This window comes from Alosa sapidissima, chromosome 6, assembly GCF_018492685.1.
Source record: "Alosa sapidissima isolate fAloSap1 chromosome 6, fAloSap1.pri, whole genome shotgun sequence".
Classification (NCBI taxonomy): domain Eukaryota; kingdom Metazoa; phylum Chordata; class Actinopteri; order Clupeiformes; family Clupeidae; genus Alosa; species Alosa sapidissima.
Window position 1 is genome coordinate 28,349,672 of NC_055962.1, and position 27,440 is coordinate 28,377,111.

The 27,440-nt window shown below is 42.3% G+C and overlaps 1 protein-coding gene across 3 annotated transcripts; it reads right to left on the bottom strand.

Moving 5' to 3' along the window:
- Nucleotides 1–64: 64 nt before the first annotated feature.
- LOC121711027 (inverted formin-2-like) lies at nucleotides 65–26,660 on the bottom strand. Of its 3 annotated transcripts, XM_042094299.1 has the most exons (23): nucleotides 25,551–25,674; nucleotides 20,681–21,105; nucleotides 20,037–20,152; nucleotides 19,055–19,214; nucleotides 18,862–18,895; nucleotides 18,584–18,725; nucleotides 13,278–13,410; nucleotides 12,272–12,901; nucleotides 10,901–11,043; nucleotides 10,560–10,621; nucleotides 10,352–10,454; nucleotides 8,345–8,430; nucleotides 7,771–7,871; nucleotides 7,012–7,082; nucleotides 6,786–6,893; nucleotides 5,876–5,946; nucleotides 5,586–5,709; nucleotides 5,290–5,454; nucleotides 4,861–4,963; nucleotides 4,398–4,550; nucleotides 3,494–4,063; nucleotides 2,745–2,801; nucleotides 65–526 (listed from the first exon to the last, which is right to left on the bottom strand). In XM_042094299.1, exons 2-22 carry the CDS (start codon nucleotides 21,081–21,083, stop codon nucleotides 2,746–2,748), a joined length of 3,534 nt encoding a protein of 1,177 aa, XP_041950233.1. In that variant the 5' UTR covers nucleotides 21,084–21,105; nucleotides 25,551–25,674; the 3' UTR covers nucleotides 65–526; nucleotide 2,745. The 3 variants fall into 3 exon arrangements, with proteins under 3 accessions (XP_041950233.1, XP_041950232.1, XP_041950231.1); XM_042094298.1 differs by lacking the exons at nucleotides 2,745–2,801; nucleotides 25,551–25,674 and adding an exon at nucleotides 26,408–26,660; XM_042094297.1 differs by lacking the exon at nucleotides 2,745–2,801.
- Between the last annotated feature and the right edge of the window lie 780 nt (nucleotides 26,661–27,440).

Below are 27,440 nucleotides of genomic sequence, written 5' to 3' on the forward strand. Positions count from 1 at the left end.
ACACACAAACACACGTGCACACACAAACACACATACACTTCCCAATAGAAAGTAAACAATACAGTTTGGAAAACAAATGAAGCAGCCATTTTATTGCCATTTTCCCCCCATTCAGTCAAATACAATAAGAGTAAATGTAACAGTTGGCAATGTAAACATTGTCATATGTATTAGTACGAAAATATAGTATTTTGAAATTATACTTCAGCGACCAAAGCTTTGTTGGTCTGAAGAGTGAAGAAACATTTTTTGTCAGTAAAGATTGCTTATCACATTTCTTTGAAATGTGTTTGAATTCCAATCACTTTCTACATGACATGTATACTTTATTTTCAAATAAACAGGCACAAGTCAGTGTTTTCATGCTAGAGTCACTGATGGGGATAATCTTCATTCATTTATTTCCCAAAAGTCAGGAAACTTGGTCATGCATGGATAACAAAATTCCATAATCAAATGTCCATCTATTTATTTGGTTTGGATGTGTGTACTTTGGACTTGTTTTTGTTTCTCTTCATAGCGCCACCTGTGTAAAGAACGAAAACAGCAAATGTGAGATACAAATGAAAGCAAGAGAAAAGCAAGAAAGTCAATCACATTAAAACAAATACTACTATAGAAACAGTCAAATCATTAAAATAGCAATTTTTGGAAAAGACGGACAGTACAGTTCACCAAACGAGAAAAATGAAATACATTAGAAAAGCCAAGATGATATTTTAGAGATAGAAAATAGACATATGCAGCTAGCCACAAGAAAGTGGACTTGCTGGAATTTAGCAGACTTTAGATGGCACACTAAAGGTTCTAATTTCTATGTCAGATACAACATTGGTAAATTTGTATTTTGTACACACCAGTGGTGAGGTGTTCATTAAAATCAGTATCAATATTTCATATTTAATATTGATACCAATACTGATTTTAATGAACACCACACCACTGGGTCGGCGCACAGACAAGGTAGTTTTCAATACATGAATTTGTTTAAAATCATAGACAACAAGCTGTCATTTTAAGTCAACCTCTATATTTCTCTAAATAAAACACTTACAAATTACTGAACTGATTTTGCGTCATGAAAGGAGTACCATCACACCGTTGTGACGGGAATGTTGGGAAATTAACGTTCTAAAGAATATCTGGGTTCATTGAATTCAACATAGAATTTTAGAACCTTCAATTGTTGCGGAACTTAGAATGTTCAAAAACCTACACCTTTAAAGGTTAAATAGTCAAGTTGTGGCATCACCACCTGTTCTCACTGCATGGTTTCTGCACCATGTTCTAGGTATGGCCACCATGCTGCGGATTCTAATAAGTGCCCTAAGAGACAGGGCATAGACACTTCTATCAAAAGCATATGACATGACATGGATGACCCTGATGTTATTTATCACAAGCTGCCAAGAGCATTTTAAAACCACTAGTCTGCACTCCATGCATGTATCAATTCCACTGAGTTGTGGGGAAACAGATTGTGAGTGAATTCAATCTCTCTCAGAGTCATTAAGTTAGACTTTTCACCAGTCAGTTTACTAATGTAAGTTAGATCTTTCACCAGTCAGTTTACAATAATGGAAGTGACTAAACAACAAGCACAAGGACAGGGGAATCAAGAATGAAGCATTAAAGTTGAAAATGCATAGATGCATGAAAACATTTTAAAGTGTTACACAACATGACAAACGTTGCACATTATGAAGAAACTGAGAGACACAGTGCAATCACATGCCTAAGTGATTAGGCATCCAGTGGACCTGTGACACAGACCTAATCACACCAAATCAATACAAAGCCCAAGAGACACTCAGTGTGTGTGTGTGTGTGTGTGTGTGTTGCAGTGATTCTCCATAAACTGGGAGCACAAACAAAAGCTAGAAAAGAGATGTGGCATGGCAGAGCACAATGCACTGTTCCAAACTGGGTTGCATCATCATGGAAAAACTGGAAACCCCTGGGAGAGTGAGAAAGGGATGGGAGGGAGGGGGGAGGGAGGGGGGCTCTGGTCATGTGGCTGCAGTGTGTGGGGAAAGGTCAGGCCTACTGCCGTACAGTTTGTCCATCAGTGGACTTGGGGTCATGTGGCTGCAGTGTGTGGGGAAAGGTCAGGCCTACTGCCGTTCAGTTTGTCCATCAGTGGACTTGGGGTCATGTGGCTGCAGTGTGTGGGGAAAGGTCAGGCCTACTGCCGTTCAGTTTGTCCATCAGTGGACTTGCCTTGCCCTCCTGTCAGCGTGGGGGGGGAGAGAGGATAGAAAGAAGAGAGAGAAGAGAGAGAAGAGAGATAGATTGATGGACAGATCAGAGGATCGATAGATTGATGGACAGATCAGAGAATCGATAGATTGATGGACAGATCAGAGGATCGATAGATAGATATGTATAGACTGAATGTGTAAGTTTGTGCGTGTATACCTAAGGGCGGGTGTCCATATCCAATTGTGAATTTCAGTGCACACATAAGACAGAAACAGTGTTTGACAGACAAAAAAACATTTTGTTTCCCAAAAAGCCCCACATAGCCAGACATACAGTGAAGTGGACACAGTGAACGCACAGGTAGTCAGGGACAGACGCCGAGACACTGGCACCTGGAACAGTGGTAGTCAAGGAGAAGCGTGAACAGGATTAAAAAGGGAATACCCAGCGACACCAATGACGTGAAAGCTTTAGTGCGAAGGGTGACAGTTAATTGGCCCTCACCATCGTAGAACGGCGACCGACCTGGAATATAAACATACCTCATTGCACAACACACAATTTGTGGGATTTGTTGTGCTTGTCTCCTGCTTTCCCATCTGTGTGGAGGAGAAACCCCCCAAAAGAGATGAAGACATTTCTTTTTACAGGTTTCAGATTATTTAATCTATGTCAAATAATGACATAGTCATAGTCTCTCAGTGTGGTTCTAAAGTTTCAACTGGCCTTATCAGTGGATTGTGATTCAGTGATTCAAAACAGTTTCTTCAGATTTTGTTAATGGTACAGCTCACTTTAAAGAGGCACTATGCTAGTTTCTTTTACCTTAATATAACAGCTTCATGGCCAATGTGTTGGTTAACAAACTTGTAATAAGGGAATCATTCACCTAGCATAGCCATAGAGTATAGCTGCTTAGCAACCCGCAGTGGAAAACCAGCTCTTTGGAGATCTTCAGCGTGCATGCAGCGTGTACAAGGACACAAGCCATGAGAAGTATTACCTTAAGTATTTAAGGTAAAATATAAATATAAAATATTTATATTTAAATAAATATAGAAATAATTTGTGTCTCTAGGGGGAGCTCTAGAGTCGCCAAATATACCTGAAATTACGTTGGATGCCTTTACTGATTCATTGTAAAGAAGTGCTACTGTTACTGTTATAACTCAATATTTGCAAATACTTTTGCCTTTATGGACATTAGCCTCACATGTAGTATTAGGATATCCATATGATTCCCTATAAAGGCATTTCTTGTTAAATGTTAAGCTACAGTGAGGGACATTACCTTGGCTTTTTTTCAACGTATTCTTATTGAGCGAGTGGCGTTTTTTCTTTCCTGTGTCGCTCACTCCCGTAGTAGCAGGCACCTCCTCCGACACCTTCCGCTCCTCTCCCGCCTGACCGTCAGGAACGCTCTCCTCGCTCCCATTCCCTGCCGTTGCTGGACCCACTGCTCCGGCAGAGAGCTCGTTCCCGTTCACATCTGACTGGTCTGCGTCCTGGACCCCTGCACTCTCCCCGAGCCCCGCTTTAGTCCTGTTGGACGGTTTGTCCGTCTCGGTCAGGGGCGCCGCGCTCTCAGACTGACCGGAGTGGTCCAGAGAGTCCGTGGCGGGGGCGGTGGGTGGCCCTGATGTAGGTGTAGTCGGTTGTGATGTGGGCTGGGTGGAGGTGGGTGTAGTTGGTTGTGGTGTGGGCTGGGTGGAGGTGGGTGGAGGGTCGCCCTGTGGAGGCGCTGGTTCACTGGAGTTCCGAGAGCTGCTGCTTGGAGCCAAAGGCGCACTGGTCACTTCGGGGTTTGCAAGGACATCAGAGGGGCCAGTGCTGGAAGCTTCCTCAGGTTTTGGGGTCTGATCTGTTAACACACAGACACACACACACAGACACACAGACACGTACACACACACAGACACAGACACACACACACAGACACACACACACACACACACAAATGTACAATACACACACAAACGTTTAGATAGAGAGGTAACAATATAACAATGTTGAGTGCAGCATTTGTGCTGAATGTTTGATTCTATTTGAATACATATTGAATACTATTTGATTCTGGGCTGTAAACTACTCTGTCCTTTCTGATTTATTGAGATATATTGTTTACAGTAAGAAAAGATATTGTCAAAGACTTTATACATCACACGCACATCATATGCACATGTATGTGTTCATACCGGGCTGGATGCTATCCCTGTTTCTACCACCAGGTGGCAGTTTGTCCTTGTCTGGTCGTGGCCTGGTCTTCCTCAGTTGAAAGCCCTTCCTGATATCAGCCAGCAGGTGGTCGACGATGCAGCCTTCCTCTTGGACTGGAACGCTTTTGCGTACTGAATCAGGAACAGGAAGAGAAGATGAGTCATATCTGTCAGCGTACTAAGCTAAAAAAGACAAAAGAATGGTGTGGTGAAAAAGTTAGCGTCCTTTGACAATTGCATGGTTATCCTTATAAAAACATCCTATTTCATAATTTTGATATACACTGAACAGTACGTTTTAAAGTAAGAACAATTTCACAGGAAAGTGTGACAAAATGTCAAAGCCTGGCTTCACAACAAATGCCATCCTCAAGTTCCTGTGTAAATGAAATGTAAGCAGGTGTACTGATCATTCATTGGTTAATCGCGAGGTGACACCCACAGATCTTGCCGTCCGCTCCTCTCTCTCGTTTGGCGTCCTCCTCGGCCATCCGCTGCTTCCTCTTCTCAATCCTGATGGCCTGTTCTTTTCTGCTCTGGTTGTCCTGGTGATGGAAAGGAACATGTTAGACAATCCGAGAGAGCAGTGAAGAAAGGCGCCCCTGGAGGGCAGTTACACAACACTCAGTGGTCAGCAAGTGACCCATGCCCAGTATTGTGATAAATGTGTAGACACAATTGATCTTTTTTCCCCTGTGTTTACAAAAAATCTTTCAACAAATCAGAGTGTGTTTGTCAGAGACAGCATAACAGCTAATTTCCTGCTGCCATTGGATGGTTTTGGAAAGTGGACTTTTCTCACATGTCGGAACAGCTTTACATTTTCATACCATCTGTTGTAAGTCTACAGCATTATGATAAATCTTCATACTTTAATAGCTTTGAGGAATTGGCCACGGAATGTCCTCAGGGTCCCAAAGAGCTCCTCAAGCGAGAAGCATGAGGCATCTTCACAGAAGTACTCCGCCAAGTCCTCCTTCTTCTTCTCTATAGACGCCAGTCGCTCCTCCAGTACTTCACAGTGGTGCAAGCAGCCCTGTATGGGTTTTGATACATTTACATAATAAAACATACACATCTATATCTATACAGTATATATATATATATATATATATACCACTATGTGTGCAAACATTCTCGTTTGTTTTCACAGAATGGAGAGAGTACCTTGATGTCATTCAGATACTGTTCCTTGATGTCCTCTATTGATGAGGAGACAACTTCCTTTTCTGAATTCTTCAGACTTTTAATCAAGGAGTTGGCCTCTGACTGGACAGAGTCCAGGCTGAGTCTGTTAGGAGATGTAATTTCATTGAGGCATTACAGAGAGCCATTATCGGACACAAATATCAGACTCAAACTTACAGAGTGTGCTTCGGTGATGCTTTTTGGATAATGGTGAAGAAATGCCAGAGTGGCAAATGCATGCAAACGTTTCACCTTTTCATAATATTTACCCTGCGGCTTTCTCACATATCTCCAGGTCATCTGGGAGTTTCAGCAGGTCGGGATGATTCTGTTCGGCCTCCTGTTACGCAAGAGAATGCAATGCAAGAGAGCTCACAAACACAGGGTACTTTTCCAGTGAGTGCAATGCAAGAGAGCTCACAAACACAGTGTTCCTCTACAGAGAATGCAATGCAAGAGAGCTCACAAACACAGTGTTCCTCTCCAGAGAATGCAATGCAAGAGAGCTCACAAACATAGTGTTCCTCTCCAGAGAATACAATGCAAGAGAGCTCACAAACACAGTGTTCCTCTCCAGAGAATGCAATGCAAGAGAGCTCACAAACACAGTGTTCCTCTTCAGAGAATGCAATGTAAGAGAGCTCACAAACACTGAGTGCAGTGAATGCCAGTCTGACAGTTTAAGGAAAACTATAATTATATGGTGATGTTCCCCATAACCTAATGCATCCAAGCAAATAGTTATTTCTTTTCAACTTAAGCTTGAAGCAAAGAAATCATCTAAAGATGCATTTAAATAGAGAAACTGGATATAAACAGCTTCACAGAATACATGCTTCACAATTACAATCATTCAAGTTTATGTCTAGGCCATTGATGAGGCATTTCAAACTGATATCAAACACTTAGGGGTGCTTCTTACATTTCATTTCAATGTATTGGCTCTGGCTTCATAAAGCCTTTAGCTTGATATTGGCTTTATATGAAACATCTGTCAGCATTTTACTTAATTCAATCTCCATTGTACAACTTACTTAATACTTAGATTCCAAGATTCCAAAAGTCACATACATTCCAACCTGTTTCTAGCAGTCCACTCACAGCATTGACGAACACAATTAATAAATGGCCAGGTTTGGTGTGTATTATGGCATACAGTGTCCAGATACAGTATCTTACCGCAACTATGTGATGGAGCAGAGTGATGCGGGACTGGTTGGCCTTGGTCTCTGAGAGTTTCAGCAGCGTGCTTATCTTAAAGCCCTCAGCATTCCCAGTGTGACTCCCCTTTTCAAAAACAAACCAAATAAAAAACCAACAGGATTACTGAAAATATTAAACAGTGACAGCAGGTAATTTTGTTCAATCTAAAACTGAGTCATCAGATTAAGAAATATGTGCTTACATAGTTAAGGAAATTGCCAACATCCAGAATGAGTTTGCAGAAGCTTGGAAAACGGGAGCTTTCTTTCAGACCTAAGATGACATGGATTCAGAGCAGTTACGATTAGAGCAACAGCCTCCTCTGAAGCAGCTGTAAGCCAGAGACCTAATCTAATGATCTAATAGACACAGCACTCCATAGAAATACATATAATCCTCCATAGAAATACATGGGGTTAGTTTGTAATGCCAATATGGCAGTAGTCTCTACACATATCCCGCGCCTTCCTGTATGCCTCCCCATTCACTTGAATAGGTAAATAGCTGCCCGATAACTTCCCAAAGTGCGCCTCCCCATTCACTTGAATAGGTAAATAGCTGCCCGATAACTGCCCAAAGTCCATTACAAGATGGCCGCCGAGTGGGGGGGGGGGGGGGGGGGGGGGGGCTTGCCTAGAAGGACTTTGGTTAAGCTGCTTCTAGGAGAACCTGAGTGTTGCTGTACAATGGGTGTGATGAAACACAATGGGTAGGCAATGCCCTTTTCCTCCTGCCACTTATTCGCCTTAGTCACGCGGCGGCCATGTGTAAATTAAAAGAGGGCTATGGGGTACACTGACTACAATTAACACGCTCTCGCCCCCTACTGGTGAGTGCATAGCGAATGGCCATTGTGTGAATAAGGCTAATAGGATAACCTCTGGGAACCATGACATTATACCACATTAAAATGTCCAGTAGGTAGGTGCATGCTGCTTGTGTCCAGGTCTGTTCTACTGACCGTCACAGGCTGCGTCCAGTTTCTCTGCTCTTGGTTTCAGCATCTCCAGCACCGCCGTGGTCTCCTCACACAGTGACATGCACTCGATACGCAGTGGGTAACTGCATTGAAATAAACAAAAACCAATGCACTCGATACGCAGTGGGTAATTGCATTTAAATAAACGAAAACAAATGCACTCGATACGCAGTGGGTAACTGCATTTAAATAAACAAAAACAAATGTCTACTTCGATCTCTCAAACTGTTGCCCAAATCCAACCAGTAAAAACTGTAAGGTGGGGTGACTGTATTACCTATGCACTACATAGTCTTGCAAAGTACTTTGAGTGACTAGTGAAAGGTGCTATATAGTGTCAACAGGGGTCAAAATTAGCACCAGCCACAAGCCAAAACACAAAGTTACGATTTTCAATTGGAAACACACATTGGAAGTGTCTTGGCTTTGCTAATTTTGACCCCTGAAAATCATAACTTTGTGTCTTGTCTTGTGGCTGGTGCTAATTTCGACCCCTATTCAAGTGTTGTAACCTCCACATTGTTTTTATGTTCAATGAGCTGAATATCTGACTTACCCAGGAACACCCAACAGCAACAGAAAGAACTGATCAACACCTGCAAGTTTGTCTCTCTCGCCATCATAAGACTTTAGATTCTCAATCTGTTCAAAGAAAAACGTGGGATCGACATGAGCAGTTGGGTAAGAATCTTCTGCAGTTCATACCAACTGTAACTGATTTTCATTATGTGTTATTCAATTTTGAATCATTCAGCCCAGCAGGTTGTCTAGCACAGAGGTTCTCAACTTTTTGGGGGGCTAAGGCACAGCAAAGGTTAAATGACAAATAGTTACTGATTATGATGAATGTCACAAACATTATTAGCTGTAGGTAACAGTTGGTTCTCGTATCCATATTTTTTCCACAAGCTGAGCACAAAAGAAAAGCAAGTCATGACATTACTGACAGATTGAGAAATGTGATTTTATTCTGTCGGTCAACAACGGAAAGAGTACTGTCAATGTTGTGAGAGTGAGACTTCTCAGATTGGTTGCCTAACAACCAGATAAGAAAAGGTAATCCATCTCTGACAATTGAAAAACACGACGTGTAATTTCACGTCGTTTAATTAAGAAGCTGAGTCATTAATGCATTTAATATTCCTCCGCTAGCCTATTCGATGAACCTGTACAAAACGTATCCTCAAAATTCCACGGCACACCTCACTTTGCCTCGGCACACCAGTTGAAAACCACCGGTCTGACACACAGAAATCGGTCAAAAACCTTAAAGGATAATTCCGGTATTTAGCACGTTGAGTCCCTTTTCTGGTTTGTTTTGGATGAACTAGAGTGATGGACACTGAAATTTTGACAATGGGTCCTGTCTCGACTTTTCTGACTCGTTTTAAATCGCCTTTGACTACTTCAGAGTGGCTGCCTATGGGCATGCACAAACATGTCCTTAAAACAACCCTTAACGTTTGTTTTCAAAACTGTGCAACTCACCGAGTGGTTAGTGGTGTTCGTTGATGTTCCAAAACAAGTAGCGTAGCAAAATACAGTTTCTGTCGTGTTTTATTTGGCATTTTGTAAAATCCGATTGATTTCTGTTGGAAGACTCATTGCACGTTGATATTACTGCGCCACCGGAAACGGAAACGGGTGCTGTTTACATTTGGTTGTAGTCTTTACGCGAGACCTTCTTTTACTGTCTATGCTTCGGGCTCAAATATTGAAGGGAAGTTGATATGCAAGTTGATATGCGGTTGTGAGGTGTCTGAAAAAAATAGTTCCACAATAGCAAATAACACGGTTGGAAATCATACAATGCAACGATATATTTGTTTTTAGTAATCAACGAACACCACTAACCACTCGGTGAGTTGCACAGTTTTGAAAACGAACGTTAAGGGTTGTTTTAAGGACATGTTTGTGCATGCCTATAGGCAGCCACTGTGAAGAAGTAAAGGCGATTCAAAACGAGTCAGAAAAGTCGAGACAGGACCAAACGTCAAAATTGGGTGTCCACCACTCTAGTTCATCCAAAACAAAACAGAAAAGGGACTCAAAGTGCTAAATACCGGAATTTTCCTTTAAAAGGGTTCTCTGCTGTAAGGGTGGTGAGATGTGTACTCCTGAAGACCCAGAAGATCTCCTGAAGATCTCCTCTCGTAGCACTACTTACAACTAGTCTTGCCGATCCTAGCACTTAACACCTGGCTAGAACTGACACTCGACTGTTTAAAAACAGCACTCACTGATGCGCTTATTGTTATTGTAATCTACCTTTTTTAAATTGTCCAAGAATTGTTGTGAGAATTGCATTAAAAAGCATAAACTGTTTACCATGTTGTTAGTCACTTTGGTTAAAAATGTGTCAGTCAAATGTAATGTAATGTAAATGTAATGTAATGTGTCTAAACTGCCCTGCAGACTGACCCATACTATTACTAATTCCCTGTTCCTCAAATGTTTTGTCTTTTTTATTTTATTTTGTCACGTCTAACCTCACAAATTATGAAGCACTTTGGGTTTTTAAATGTGCTATACAAATAAAATGACTCGACTTGATTTGACATACCTCGTGCTTCTCTGGAAGCAGCTTCTGCAGCTGTTTCAGCACCTCCACGTCAAACTTAGAGCGATCGCCCTTGCGAATCATCGCAACAAAGTCTTCATGGGAACTGGGGATTTTTAAGAGGCACAATCAAAGGTTTAATTGACGACAACTGCAGTATCCAAGTAAAGATACAGTACATATCAGCAAAGTAATGAACAATTACACTCACCATTTAAATTGCTTTAAGAATATGTTCAAGTTGAGGTTTTTCTTGGCATCAATAAATGATATCTATTAAAGACAGAATATTTGTATTTCAGTAACTGTATTGCTGTCTTTGTGGTGCAGAAATTCAGAGTAATTTCATGGAACTCTCAGTAGAAGGCCAGATAGGATGTTGAAAAGCTAGTTATGTGCAAAACGTCAACTATTCACACTTTACTGTAAGTCCAGCAAGTTTTTTTCAGCTAGGCTAACACTGGTACAATACATCGAATGGTAACATTTACATGATTCCCTCTAAATATAATCAATAAAATAAATAAACATTGAATTTGGGCACATTCTCACCTCTTTGGGCTCCTTCTTAACAACTGGTGCTGTTGCCCCTTTGGCCTTGGTCTCCACCACGGGCAGAGAGAAGAGCTGCTCAATGCTGGAGTAGTCTGGCTCCAATGTGTCAGACTGAACTGACATCCATAAGGAGCGACTGACTGTGCATTGAGGTAAGAAAGCAATTATGTGGCTGTGCATTTAACTAACCTATTGGCAAACATGTATCCAATATATGTGTATGTATTATCACCTAATAGACATGTTTATTCTGAGAAATATGAGATGACTAAAAAAAAAACTTTAAAAGCTTATTAAAAGGTACACCATGCAGGTTAAGGTATTTTTGCCAACTGTAGAGCTCCCTCTAGAGTCGCAATATGTTTATATTTTGCTCTGCTGTTGTAAATAGCAAACTTCTCGTGACTTATCCATCCTGTACACAATGAAAATGCTTTTGCTGTGGAGGTCAAGGATTAACAAGCAAAAACTCCAAAGAGCTGGATCTACTGACAAGGTAATGTTTCACGATTCTCGCGAGATTTGTCAGGCCACCGTTCTTGAAGTAGCATGACTGGTTTTCTCGGTACCGACTCGCAACGTCTACTTGTATAGCTATTCTAGGTAACAATTCGCCTATTACAAGTTTGTTTAACATCAAATTGGCTTCGTAAAGGTGAAAATCTTGCATAGTGTACCTTTAATGTCCTAACAGCATAGCTTAAACCTGAAATCCAATACCAAAAACATTGTCTGAAACAAAGCCCCTTCTCAGAAGAATTAATTCACTAAAAAGAATGACCCTTAAAGCAACACCAAAGAGTTTTTTTGTACCTTAAAATAATGTTTCCGGCCCTGGCCGTGGCGTGACTGGCTGGGGCACCTGCACCGTGCGCCGGCGACCCGGGTTCGATTCCCGCCCCGTGGTCCTTTCCGGATCCCACCCCGACTCTCTCTCTCCCATTCGCTTCCTGTCATTCTCCACTGTCCTATCCGCAATAAAGGCATAAAAAAGCCCAAAAAATATACTAAAAATAAATAAATAAATAAAATAATGTTTCCAAAATCGTTGGATTGGTTCATCAACTCGTAACAGGGTGAACAGCAATTCTGCATTCGCTTTTGCGGCCCTCTATCGGCTATAACTGCACTATGTAAGTTTGCCAGATCGGGTAGCGGATCTGTAGTTCGATGGAATGAGACATAAGAAACTACAAATTTGACTTCCATCTGATGTCGCAAAACATCGTACTTTTATAAGTCATGCAAAATATTCTACCTTGTCTGTGGACATCGTAAAGCCGGTGCTGGATAAACAAATAGCGTGTGTGCGACAGAGGGAAAGTTCTTTGGTGTTGCTTTAAGGCACTGAAGACAAAGGTGTTTTACCAGATACTACATTTGAAGGCAACTTCTGCCAGTTGAGCTTCTTCATGCGTAGTGTCGGGTAATGGCCTGGCTTTGGTGGAGGAGCGTAGTAGGATCGCCCCAGAGTCTGGACATTCTGTGCCATGATGATGTCCCCACAACCGGGTGGAGGTGGGGGCGGAGGTGCCATGCCAGGCAAAGGAGGCGGTGGTGGAGGTCCCATTCCGGGCAAAGGAGGTGGTGGTGGAGGTCCCATTCCGGGCAAAGGAGGTGGTGGTGGAGGTCCCATTCCGGGCAAAGGAGGTGGTGGTGGTGGCCCCGGCCCCATACCGGGCATCCCAGGAAGGGGTGGGGGTGGAGGAGGTGGTGGAGGTGGCCCCGGCCCCATACCGGGCATCCCAGGAAGGGGTGGGGGTGGAGGAGGTGGTGGAGGTGGTGGAGGTGGAGGTGGCGCGGTTCCTGTTTTCTGGCCTTCTTGTGAGGCGATCTCGGCTGCCTCTGCTTTGGTCTCCGCCTCCTTCACCTGTACAGGGTCGGTCTGCACGGCCCGGTCTCTCATCCTGAGCGACTTCCTCACCTGCTCTGTCTCCTGGTGACTGGCTTTACCTGCCAGCAGGCGCGCCATGAGCCGCTCAGTGGAGTGAACTTCAGCTAGAAACCACACAGGAAGAACAGCAAATTAGACAAACCTTTCACAGGAGACATTTGGATTTGTGCTGTTTTGCTCCACCAACTGAGACTATACTAAAAACTGGCACAGACCATAAAACTACTGTAATTTAAACGTTTGTATTAACTACATAAAATTAACTTTATATACAATATTATATAACTTTATATTCAACTGTTCTGTACACACACACACACACACACACACACACACACACACACACACACACACACACACACACACACACACACACACACGTACATAAATTGAATACTTTAAAAATAAAAAATAAAAACTGGTGTCGCTCCAGCATAGCCCCTCCTGCCCCTCCCGCCCCACCCGTCTCCGTGCACTCACGGTCCTGGGCCAGCAGCGTGGCGCGGTCAGCCAGGGCCTCCAGGGCCATCCACACGTCCCCCCGCTCTGGGCCCACCAGCAGCAAGGCCTGCAGGATGGTCAGGAGCTGCACGGAGGTTGGGCCGCTGCTCACCTGGGAGGGGGGAGGTTGGGTTAGAGAGGATGGCAGAGAGGCCATCAGGGTCATCAACTTTGCTCACAGCTTATTTATTATTATTGTTTATGCTGTTTTTAGGTTGTTACGGTATGTTTTTTTTTAAGGAAAGTAGACAGATACAGGAAATGAGTAGGAGAGAGATATGAGGTGGAGTGGGATATGAGGTGGAGTGGGTTATGAGTAGGCGAGGGAAATGAGGTGGAGTGGAATATGAGGTGTAGTGGGATATGAGGTGGATATGAGGTGGAGTGGGATATGAGGTGGAGTGGGATATGAGGTGGATATGAGGTGGAGTGGGATATGAGGTGGAGTGGGATATGAAGTGGAGTGGGATATGAGGTGGAGTGGGATATGAAGTGGAGTGGGATATGAGGTGGAGTGGGATATGAGGTGGAGTGGGATCGGGAAATGACCGCAGGTTTGTCTCTGTCTCAGCGGACACTCATGCTGCCTTCATGGCCACATTGGATATTCGGAAATGTTCATTTTCCTCCTTGCTCAACCATAGTGAGCTGTTCTAATAACTTATTTTTGAGTTTCCTGTATTTGTTTTCAAAGCTGATCTCATGAACACACTTTTTTGGGAGGTCGGGATTTTTAAAGTCGGGTCGTCCGAGTTTATGGCCGGCATTGAGGCAGTATTCGACCCATATGTGGTACAGGTGTTGCCCCTTACTCCACTGCTCCCCTGTGTTCCAAGATTATTAATATAATCTGATTGACTGATATTTCTATGCTTTTATTTGAAGTGAAACAGACTGTGGTGATGCTACTGTTGATCTAACATAGCCATAACATTTGTACTATTTGATTATAGCTTACTATAGTTATGGCATAAGTAGCTTTTGATTAATTGGTTTCTGAATGTAGGCACGGGAGCTGAGTGGGTGTGGATGGGATCATGGTTATCAACTGTAAATACATGTGCTCAGGTGTTGCCCCCATATGTGTACAGTTCGACTAACTGTGATTGATGTGTCTATTAAGTTGTGACCTTAGGGTGGGGTGGCAATGCGGCAGCACAGCCATCAATCAAACTCCCACAGCTATGGCCACTCAGACAAATCAAAGCATGATAACGTGATGGATACAAAGTCTATAGACTAGTGACTGGTACAAGGAGAAGAAGTCTATGACTAATTATGGTTGCTGCGTCTACCTACTGTATAGTAGGCCTATGTCTGAAACAGTCAAACAAATAAGATGAGGCAAGCTGATGAGACTGACGAGACGGAGTCTTAGCCAGGCTACTCCGGGTGTGCAACTGAAGTGCTCCGTTTGCGGAGTGTAAATAGTTTTACATTAACATTACATCTATTAATTTAGCAGACACTTTTCATCCAAAGCGACTTACACTACGGATTAAAAGTCTGGGGTCACTTGTAATTGAAATGTCCATTCCACTCCATTATAGACAGAATACCTGCTGAGATCAGTTGCATTGTTTTTTTTTAATCAGAGCAGCAGTTTTCAGATTACATTATGTGTATTGCAAAAGGGTTCTCGACTGTTGTAGAAAGAAATGGCTGATCTTTAATGCAATATCTACATTGCACATTATCAGCAGCCATTCACCCCATGTTCAAAAGGCACATTTTGTTTACTAATCTGATATCATTTTAAAAGGCTAACTGAGAAAACATTGGATAACCAATGTAAGCACATAATGTAATCTGAAAACTGCTGCCCTGATTTAAAAAAACAGTGCTACTGATCTCACTTTTGTATTCTGTCTATAATGTATAACTTTTGTTACATGAACACTACAGAACACTTTAGTTTCATGCCTGATGTAGCCTGCCTGCCAGACTAACCGCAAAGCTATGGAGAGCTGTTTGGTCCTGACAATTTTCAAAAGATTCTTTCATGTACTGTACATCAAAGGTTGCTGGGTCACGCAATGCAGTCAGGCCTTCAATGGACTGGATACACCCACCAAAAAATGCTAACCATTCTTATCTAATTAGGCGGGGATCACATTAGCCAGCGGCAAGCGGCAGGTTTCTTATTGTTCTCCATGGTTCGACAGTGGAACGGTGGCAACGCTGCGATGAACAAGCTGAGCGTTGAACTTGGTTAAACTTTTTAAAGCTCAACGCGAGGGTATTCAATTGACAAACCATTTGTGTTACCATAGGAACGAGATAGAACTTATTATGGTCTGAGCGTTGCGTTACGCTTCCTGCTGGCTAATGTGATCCCCGCCTTATGGTAATCATTTTGTGTGGTTGTAGAGCGGTTATTATGACCGCTGCGCAGCGAAGCGGCGGTCATATAGGTTTAGTCAGATTTTTTTCGATTTTTTTTTTTCCTTTTTCGCATGCCCAAATTTCCGTCAATGATTCCCGGGACACTGAAAGACCGGGGTACACGAAACTTGGTGGGCATGTAACCCCACATGGATAGCATGGAACCATCGTTTTTCGTTTTGATCTGTAGCCCCCCCCGCTGGAGTGGACCCCCGAAAGGAGGGTAGGGCAGACACAGTTTTCTGTGAATATCTTGAAAACCGTAGGGTTTAGGAGGACCATTTTTTTTTGTATGTTGATCTCAAGGGGCCATGTCAACCCATTCCATAACCACTCATTTCATGTATAGCGCCACCTAGTTAAACACAAAAAAGTAAAAATGAGGTGTTGTAATTGAAGGTATCTGTGACCTAACATAGTCAAAACTGCACGAAATTGGAAGTGTAGGATCATTATGACACCCTCTGTATGCACGCCAAGTTTTGTGGAATTCCGTTCATGGGGGGCCACACAATAAATTAATTTATGTTACTATACACCAACTGGCCTGTAGGTGGCCGGAGACAGATTTCTGTGAATATCTCGAGAACCGTAGGGCCTAGGAGGTCCACCTTTTTTATGTATGTTGGTCTTAAGGGGGCATGTCAACCCATCCCATTACCACTTATTTCATGTATAGCGCCACCTAGTTAAAAATTAAAAAGCAAAAAATTAGGTGTTTTCATCACAATATCTCTGGCTGACAAGGTCAAAACTGCACGAAATTAAAAGTGTAGGATCATTATGACACCCTCCGAATGCATGCCAAGTTTTGTGTACTTTCGTTCATGGGGGGGCCTTACAATAAAATAATTTATGTGTACATTTAGTGACGTACACCAACAAGGATTCCCGGGACACTGAAAGACCGGGGTACACAAAACTTGGTGGGCATGTACCCCCACATGCATAGCATGGAACCGTCATTTTTCGTTTTTGATCTGTAGCCCCCCCGCTGGACTGGACCCCCCGAAAGGAGGGTAGGGCAGACACAGTTCTCTGTGAATATCTTGAGAACTGTAGGGCCTAGGATGACCATTTTTTTCCGTATGTTTGCCTCCAGGGGTCATGTTAACCCATTTCATGTGCACACATGTGCACAAACAGATACACACACACACACACACACATACATTCACAGTAATCATACGTATGACACATACTCACACAGTAGACATATGTACGCTTGCATGCACAGGCACATACGCAGGCACACACACAAGCACGCACACACACACACACACACACACACACACACACACACACACACACACACACACACACACACACACACAAAACATAAACATAACACAAACAATCAAGAATTTCTCAGAATTATGAACAGGCAAGATGGAGGTGGGGTTGTATAAAATGAATTTTACATGTGAAATCTATGAACTAATCATGTTTTGGTACTTGTTGTCTAGCAGATACCAGTGAGAATTGAGTGTGGATAATGCAATTTAGTGAGACAGTTAGAATCATATAGGCCTTTCAGCGTGATTTCTTTTTGTGGAAAAAATGTGCTGGACTGGGCGGCGGTCATATTTTGTACCACTCTGCGGTACATCTAGTTGTTATTACTCTAGTTATCCCAAAGGCTGTCTGGGGCTGATTTGGAGAAGCTGGATCTAGGCTGGGCCCGAGATCTGCTATCAGGGTATTGGCATGTTATATTTAGGCTATACCATATACAAAACACTCTGTCACCCTCACTTGAGTGCAGCGAGTGCTGAACGCTTTGTAATGGTTACTCAGATCACGGCACATTTGCCTAGAACAGCTCCCACACCGGCGACCCCATTTCATAGCTGCCAACTCTCACGCAGTGGCCGTGAGACACGCATTTGATTAGTTTCACACACTCACACGCCACACCCCCGATTTCTCACGCTGAAGCTTCAACCCGGTCGGTCAGATGCCTGAAAAATGAGTTTAGCCTATCTATAGATTTACCTGTTGAGCCACGGTTATGCTTTCAGAGACGGTGAGAGGGTTCAAGAGCACCCACTGTCTGTGGAATTTTCTAATTTTTCTCTCATTTGCGATGCTACTTCAGAAGCCACCCCAGGCGCATTCCCCCGCTTCAGGTATGCTTTGAGTATTATTGAGTATTTTTCACGCTGAAGTGTCAGTCTGGTAGGTCAAATACCTGGCAGATGAGGTTCAACTAAACTAAACCTATGATATCACACATCATGTGAACGAGCGGAATCTAAGCTTTTCAATGATATTAGCGCCAATCATATTTGCATTTTGCACACAGTGCACACCCATTACTCTCGGTTTAATATCTCACTAACCCTTCACACAACACGTGGCAAACCCAATATCACAATAAACAGCAAACCGTACCGAATACCAGGATATAAAGCATGCCTCTGTGCAATAAGTGGTTCCTGAGTAATCCGGTTTTGAAATTGCAACACATTTCTACATAGCCTCATTGGGGCGAAATTATAATGTATTCTAAAGTATCATCAGGGGCCCGAAAGATGTACGTTTTTTTTACTGCACGGTATAATGCTGAATGAGCCAAACAAACATTTCTGCAGCAAAATTTTGGTTGGCCCCACCAAATCTCCAAAGTTTTTTGAAAAGTTGGCAGCCCTGCCATTTACTCTCAGATGGTTCTGGAGTTTACACTGCATTTCCTGATGGCTAACACAGGTTCACTCAAATGTCATAAGTTCTGCTTTTACATTTTGTTAAATTTTTCATGGCTTTTTAAAAAAAAAAAAAAATTTACGGTGAAATGTTTGAAAGGTATGACAGGCTAGTAGCCAAATTTGGGTGAGGCCCTTTCATTCCTAAAATATCTGCTTCCTGTCTAGGTATCTTCATGTTTCAAAAACACTCACTTGAGTGAAAAGTACGCTGAAGACTTCATGATGGTTGCTCATGTCAATTCCCCCAAACACCCTCTGCAGCTCCTCGTCATCCTCCGCCATGGTCTCCTCGAAGGCCTCACACTGGATGAGCAAGTCTTCATCCTCTTGCTCCCTAAAAACCAGCAGGATATTCAGGTTTCAGTGCTCTTGGGCATTACAAAACTATGGGCTAACAGAGGTCACAAGATATTTATGGGGGTCACTACAGTTTGGTGGGGTGGAAAAGGGAAAAGGAGGAAAAAGCTTACCGTAGTTTTGGTAGGACATCTAAGATCTGTAAACCTGTGGGAATGCCAGAACAAAAACATAGGTATTGAAAAGGCGAAAAGCCTTCAGCATTTACAAACCAAAACCATTTACATTTAACACTTTGTATGTGTCTACTTCCTCACTTGGCAGTTATTCTTATCCAAATTGGCCTACAGCAGATGGATGTCTTACCGATGAACTCCTTGCGTAGCTGATCCCTGTTCCTCAACTCCTCCGTGCTGAAGATAAGAGCATTGACCACGCTGAGGAGGGTCACCATGTACGGCACGTTATCAGTGGCGTGGAGCTCATTCATCACCACGCTGAAGCGATACTGCTGGCTCTTCAAAGTCTAAATAAACACATAAGGTTTTTATTTTTTTTTATTTTTCTTTTTTTGCTATTGCTGCTTTTGAAAAGGACACAAACAACAAGAACACAGAAACATTGACCATCATCACCATAAAACACAAAACAACACCCATGTAACATTTACACAAGATGTTGTTTGTCTTTACAACATATATTTGTTCACATTTATATTCACATTTAAAAGGTTCAGACCTCTTTGTCATCTCATGGGATTGTTTTGGTTCTGTGGTCTTGGTAACTTTAATTAGAACATCTAATATGGCCTGAGAAAACATACTATGACATTTGAAGACATTTCACCTCTCAAGGGATTAATCCAGAATTCATTTGAGTTTAATTTCCACTTTAATTGAGATGGTACTTTCCAAAGTGTTTAACACAAGGACGGTATATGGAGCCAATCAGGGGGAACAAGAATTGAGTTTTTTTCAAGAGGTTGAACTACCGCTTTTTACACGTCATAGGTGAAAAATGTATGGACTTCAAGCGACATCACAAATCTTTAAAAGTCAGCGATAACTCGTCTCTATTGACTGCACTGGTAAAACATGTTCCAGATCTCTAAAGATTAGTGTCAGCTTGGCTGCTTAGAATTCCAGCAATGTATTTGTAATTTGCAATAAAGCACTCTTGGACATTCTAGCAGAGGTGTGGCAACCCTCAACACATTCCTTACAGAGATCCCTGATTGGGCAAGAGGCCTTCTTCTTTACCAGAGTACTTCACAAAGACATGTCACACCCTGTGCTCGTCCTTCCTGAGCCACATCCCATGCGGAGTTGTGTGCTCGTGAGGAACTTACCTTATAGTGCTGCAGGGCATCCAGAGACAGCTCACGCCCTTTAGGGGAGAACATGATCAGAGCTGCCAGGAGCTCAAACACCTGCATCTTCACCATGGTGTTGGACGTATCCAATGCTGGGGAGGGAACATAGAACATAGAACATAGACTTAGAACACAGATATTTATCCCAGCTCATTATGCACTGCATCTCTGTATAGAGTAAAGTCTTATCATATATCTGTGCCAACCATTCACTTAAACCATTAATTCTAATTAGCACAACTCTTTAGCCAGGTAGAGTAGCTAATTGGTGAAATCACCTGTGCACGGGTAGAACCAATACATGGTTGGACTTTTTTACTTTCTGAAGCTAGACTTTTCAATCTCTGTAAAAGTGTCGTGAACATTTACAATGAAGACTAACCATACTACTTGTTCAAAACTACTGTATGACTGCACAAGTAATCAAGCTAGAAAGCATTATCTGTTGTGTTCATTTTGTGTGGATCTATTGTGCCAAATTACCAATCAATTCACCAACATTATGGTAACTGTATATCACTACAGGTAGCCCATAAGCTCATACAGATTATCTGTGTGACTATCTACACAGTATGTGCTACTGACCCACATGGGTGTGTGACACCGTCGGCTTAGCTCACCTTGCGACAGCGTTCTCACATATCCCTCCGCCTCGACAATGAAGTTGATGCCGGCGCCCGAGTTCATGATGGCGCGCACGCAGCCGACGCAGGTGAGCTGCAGCAGGGCGTCGGCGATGCGGGCACAGCCACGGCCCGACAGACGCTCCAGTGCCTCCATCAGCAGGTCTAGACCGCCCAGCTCCAGGAACTGCAGCATCCACTCCCGATCACTGGACTCCAGCCGCCGCCGCAGGCCCGAGTAGTTGACCACCGAGGGCACCTGCAGCAGGCGGATGCACAGCTCCGGGTCGGCGTTCTCCAGGTTGGCCTCCAGCCGCGCGTCGGCCTCGTCCTGGGAACCGCTGCTGACCGTCCTGGCAACCTTCTCCTTCACGGCCCCCCATTTGCCCTTACCGGACATAGTGGAGGCAGGAACTGCACTCCTGCAGCACAGGGACGGAGGAGTCAGGACATACAGAAACCATGCATTCCAAAAAAGACCAAACACACGCTGATGTTCGAGTCACACACAGTCCTGGCTCTGTATGCATCTGTATGGGAAGTAAACAGGTGGCTTGGTCTGAGCAATAAACTATTAGAGCCAATTAAGAATGCTGTTTCAGGAGCAGTGAGTGGGGTGTATTTAGTTGGTTGCTGAACTTCTTTTCCCAGTATGGAGAACTTCGGTTACCATAACAATTTTGCTAGTTATAATACCAGCTTACCAGCTTGTCAGCTTGTGGTGGTAGTAGGACACCATTTGGTCTGCCTCTAACTGGATGTGATTTCCTCTGGACACTGTTGTGGCCATTTGAGGAAGTGATTCTCCAGCAAGCATTTCAACAATTTCCAAACCAATGCTGAATTTTTTCATTGTATTTTATGTCAGCACTTTCAGGATGAAGCAGATTGTGACAAGGGGTCAAAATTAATCTATGTGCTAAGGACACATTGAACTAACTGAAATCAAACACTTTGAGAGCTAAAGATGTCTTGACCTTCTTTGCTCTCCAACACTGGAGACGCCACGGGAGCATTGGTACCCCAATAGAACGCTTACCGAAAAGGGATGCTGCATGTCTGAACAAGATGTTACGCCTGGATGACAACCTACAAGGTTGTATTTCGCTGAGCTTGGAAAACCTTGGAGGTGATGGTAGTGGGTGTATGTTGAAACCAGATATGTTTGGGCAAAGAAAGGGCACAGCATGCTCAAAGTCAGAAGAAAGGAACAGAGAACATGAGTAAGGACGCAAGGATTTTTTTTTAAATTTAGATGTGATGAAAAGATTAGCTGAAAAGATTCAATTCTGAAATAAGCCAAGAGTCAACATGATTCAGTATTACTCAAAGTTCCAGTGAACCAAGGCAAGGACATATCTTAATAAAATATGAGTCACCCTAATTAGTTAGGAGAAAATAAGAGTTTAAGCGTTTAAGATAGGCATAGCTGGGATCCCCATTAGCATTATAAAACTAGATGCCCCTTTTACAACACAACAAATCCAGACTGCCTGATAATGGGCTGAATAAAAACAAATAATGAGCCGATAAAAATGCTGATTCAAAAGCCTATTGAGGCAGTAGACGCTGTTTACTACTGCATGAGTCATAAGATGTACAGCATTTGGTGACCACGTGGTTTGGCGATCGCGTGTACACCCTATTGCAGTGTAAGTAAGTCTGATCCACAGATTGGTGTGATGTTTACACAACTTCCATTGGTCTCCTGGGTCCGGTGAGTCATGCTCTGTGCAAGCGTGTCTGTGCATGTGTGTGTGTGCTAGTATGTGTATGTGTGCATGTGTGTGTGTGTGTGTGTGTGTGTGTGTGTGTGTGTGTGTGTGTGTGCTAGTATGTGTGCGTGCGTGTGTGCGCTAGTATGTGTGTTTGTGAGTGTGTGCGCGCGTGTGTGTGTGTGTGTGCACACTCTGGGCCCTACCAGTTAAAATAAGTAGGTCTGGAGAATCTGATCAGCCCATTGTTGCCACAGTATACTGAGATACTATTCAGCTGATTCTCCACATGACCTCTTTGCTATCAACACAGCGTTGTTGTACGGTTCCACAGAAATTACTTGCCAAGTTACATGCTGCATTATCTAATCTGTCAGACTGAATCTTACCCTCTGTTATAATTATGACTAGTAGATATAAAAATGAATTACACTGGATGTTAGAAGTCAATTCTGTTCCATTTGTCAAGACATCAGTGGACAGAACTTGTGAATAGAAGGACCCCATGACTGTCTTATAATTCACAGAGAAAAAAAAAACACCTCTAAACTTGGAGGCTTGCCACTTCTATTTAAGATATGACCTTAAAGGAATAAGACTAACCAAGCCTTAACAAGCCCTGTGGATGGCTACCCACCGAACATGTCAACACACACACAACCACAGACCAGAGAAGAGGACAAGTACAGCACAGCCGCTTTCTTGGCGTAATCTCCTGGTCAGGTAGAAAGTGGTCTGCTGATGCAGGCTCCTTCTATTTCTCAAGCCCCAGTTTCTTTTGTGGAAAAAAACAACACAGGTGTGCAAGCAAGGGCAAATCTAGTTAGGTATCTATTGCCACAAGTTTGACACTCTTCTTTCAGATTAGATATGGGCAGAGGTTTTTTTTTTGACAGATGGCTGTGAGTGGTTCGAATACCTTAAGCATGACATGCCTCTTGGAATGACTTGTGGAATACACCTACAAAGTATCACTGTGGAAACATGGGGTATACCACACTAAAAACATGATTAATACCGGCAATATACATGGTTGAGGAACTTAGCCTAATACGGACATATGCTGGCAATTTTTTCATCAAAGTACCTCACTGCTGACCTCCGCTGTCTTATCTTTCTTCCAAATTCCTGTCTCGGTTCTCAAAAAAAATGTGGTGTGAGTGACCACACGTTTCATATACCATGTCTTATACTCATTAATGTCTTTTATTCACACAACTTCCCCATATTAGGCCTCCTGCATAACTACATGTACACACACACAAATGTCACAAAATAGTTTAGACTTAAAACACAAAATAGTTTAGACTTATTTATATTGTTTAGACTTCTATCTTTCATCACTCAGACATTCTCGTCATGCCACAAGAAAAAGGGAGTGTCTCGTTAGTGTCTCGAAGGACAGCATGCCTGAGGATTTGACAACACAACTAATTTCTACTATACTTATCCGTTTTAGATAATGTAGTTAAAGGTTTATCATAGTTCAAGACATAGGATAACGGCTAATACACGTTTCACTACAATAAAGTACATGCTTGAGTTCATGCTCATGCGTGTTTTGCTAATGACCTGAACACTCTTTTGCATATCAAAGCTCGGACAACACGATTATGTGATGATGAGGCAGACAGTCCTACAGAGCTGCACATACCAATGGTTTAATTTGAGTCACCGTGACAATGGGAACACACTGGGGAATTCTGTTGCCTGGATTCAGCAACACAATTAAAAGATGGCTAGACTACAATTTCCTCTGCCTGTTCTACAATGTATATATGCAGCATATGCCAAGCTATCCACATGATATGGCTTCAGTCAAGCTGTATAATTTCAAGGTTTCCCCTACCAGAAGGCCAAGCACATTAGGCAAGTCAGAGGCCATTCACCCTCCAATGATAAACCTCCTCCATTATATACAACACTTTCCTGAATAAGCACAGAGAAAGATCACTGCTGCCAGTCCAACTTATGCATATCATCCTGTCATAAAATGTTACTTTGACCACCTCCTGAGTCACATGCCATCATGGGACAAGACTCCACAGAGCCAACACAGCAAGTGTCACAATAATCTGACCATATGACAAGGACGTTATAGTCATAATCATAATGAATGTGCGTCTTTCTTCATGAAATTTTCGAAAAAGGGACACTATCTTCTACTTTGTTATATAACAAACTTGCCACAGGGCATGTGGCAGGGAATGTGGATTTCATAATTTCATAAGTATTTTTTTACGGTCAGCAGGATGAAGAAATAACACAGCATCCGTTTCCAAACAAGAAACCCGACAGAATTAGGTGTGGTTGGTAGTGGTAAATCTGCATCCTGTCGCAGACTAAACAAGTCTCACTCTGATGACTATACAAGTTGCTTGGGATACCGTTCCTGCGTAACAAAACAGTGCCATGATAGTTCCTCAAAATGGGATACAAGTAGCCTAACATGGACACTAGTTCAGATCACTCTTTTAGACTAGGCTATAGCATAGGACTAGATGTTTTATTTCAATTGGAATTCAGTTCATTGTGCTGTGCATCTGAAGATGCATGGTAGAAGGCCAAAATATCGTGCCGCCGCGTTTTGAAACAGCTCAATGCAATGCACCTGTGATAAGATAACTCAGTCGATTCGAGGGAGAGGAGGCTGTGGGCGTTATTGATAACTCTACAGTGAAATGTTATCCATTTAGTTGTTCACATGACAGAGCCGCCTACGTGTCTAAGAACCAAAGATCACATCTGTCGACGTCGTTAGCTAAAGCTCAGTAAAAGACAGTGATTTAATTGCGCACCTCATGATGTTTACAAAGTCACGTTAAATCTTCTTACAGGCGCTTCTTAGTGATTCTTCAATATACTGCAGGCCCACCCTCTTCATAATGGACGTGCAGGATTAGCCAGCTTCGTAGAAAGACTGACTTCACTTCAGAAGCCGATCAACCATCTAAAATGTGTGTGAAGTTGTTATTCACAACACGATTAATAGCCTACACTTCAGTCTGTTAAGGAAACAAACCTTTCAAAAAATGAATCTCTGATAGCCATAAACTATGTTGTGTGATATTGGAGATGGTGATGAGACTGACGACTTAATCGACTACACTCACGATATTTTTTATTTTTGTTGGGGGGAAAAACGATCTTACCTTGTGTAATCCTCTTGCAGATTTCAAATGTATAGCAGGACTTGATCCGACCGCCGAGCTCCGAAGTTCACAGTGAAACGATGTAGCGCTACCTCTACTTTTCCATTGAAATCTCCACTTCTGGCTACAGTGAAGGCGAATGTGTAAATGACAACATCTGGATAGCTCCACCCTCGGAACGCTTGAATCAGGTCATTATTTTCACGGTTGCCTCCCAGTCTCAAACCAATGTTGACTGCAAACATTCCACGTTTTCTTGTCAGCATGTGAGCGTTTATCACTGTTGTCAGTCACTACCACTGTGATTGAGATGTTGACTTTATCCATAACTATACGCACAAGGCAACGGAACAAAATGAAGACTATAGGCTACTATACTTGCCTTAACTTCCACCGCCGTCATGCTATCCGGCAAAAGATTCTTTGGACGCCGCCATTGGCCGAATACCGGCGCCCATTGACTTACATTGAACACATGTAAACAAAACGTCAATTATGTGCTCCAACTAACGCCGCTGACATATGACAAAAAACATTCCACTTTGATACGAAACTAAATTTTTGTACAACATTTATCCAGCAAAAATTACAGAATTTGGATTAAGTAATGTGGAGAAATATCGATATTAAGAAAATTGCAGCTGCGTGACGCCGAGTTAATGGCATTTCCCCTTGTCCATGAGTCACGTATAACAGGTCACGTCGGTGGCCGTTATCCCTCACATGTCAGAGTAATGACATTCAAAAACGTACCTTTATATTACATTACAATTTATAAAGGAACGAAATGTCAAAAGAATTAAGCAATATGTTTGCTGGATGACACGAATATTAGTAAGGAAAAACAAGATTTTTACCGTAATGTCCAGTGAAATTACATGTGTTGTGGCGCTATTGCGCGGCACGGCCAGCAGATGACACCATTGCACTACAGCAACCAGGAACCAACAATAAACCTAGACACTCGAGATTTTAGGTCCGTTGTCAGCCACAACGCATCATCTGAAAATCTGAATTGTGAAGTAGACCTACTCCATAGTCACGTGTGCCTGTTCATTCATTCCATGTCAATAGAACAAACCAAATTAGAATAGGCTAGTAATGCAATACTACATACAATACATATGTATGCATGGATATACTGTATGTGAGTGTGTATGTATATATATATATATGTATATATAACACGCACACACACACACACACACACACACATATATATATATATATATATATATATATATATATATATATATATATATATATATACACACACACACATATATATACATATACATATACATATATACAGAGAGAGAGAGAGAGCAATACAGAACAGGTTGTCGGTCTGAACTGAAGTTAGAGAGTGCTGCATGTAAACACACACGCTACATTTATATGTGTATGTATGTAATGTGTGTGTGTGCATATATACATATATATATATATATATATATATATATATATATATATATATATATATATATATTTATATATATACATATACATCCATATATACAGAGAGACAGAGAGTATTTTCTGTTTTTGTTTTTTGTCCTATGGTCTTATGTTCTTGTTTGTTATGTTGTATGTAACAACAGCTTTGGCAACACTGTTCCCATGCAGTCATGCTAATAAAGCAACTTTGAATTTGAATTTGAATTTGAGAGAGAGAGAGAGCAATACAGAACAGGTTGTCGGTCTGAACTGAAGTTAGTGCTGCATGTAAACACACACTTGTCACGCTACATTTATGTGTATGTATGTAATGTGTGTGTGTGTGTGTGCATATATATATATATATATATATATATATACAGAGAGAGAGAGAAAGAGCAATACAGAACAGGTCGTCGGTTTTACTGAACTGAAGTTATTGCTTGTAAACAG

Bases quoted from the DNA above. Each gene is read 5' to 3' on its own strand.
- LOC121711027 (XM_042094298.1), bottom strand. From the start codon at position 21,083: ATGTCCGGTAAGGGCAAATGGGGGGCCGTGAAGGAGAAGGTTGCCAGG. The intron at 12,902-13,277 runs GTGAGTGCACGG...TGTGGTTTCTAG, and splicing joins CACGCTGCTGGCCCAGGACC to CTGAAGTTCACTCCACTGAG. The intron at 4,064-4,397 runs GTATGAACACAT...GTGTGTTAACAG, and splicing joins CAGGGATAGCATCCAGCCCG to ATCAGACCCCAAAACCTGAG.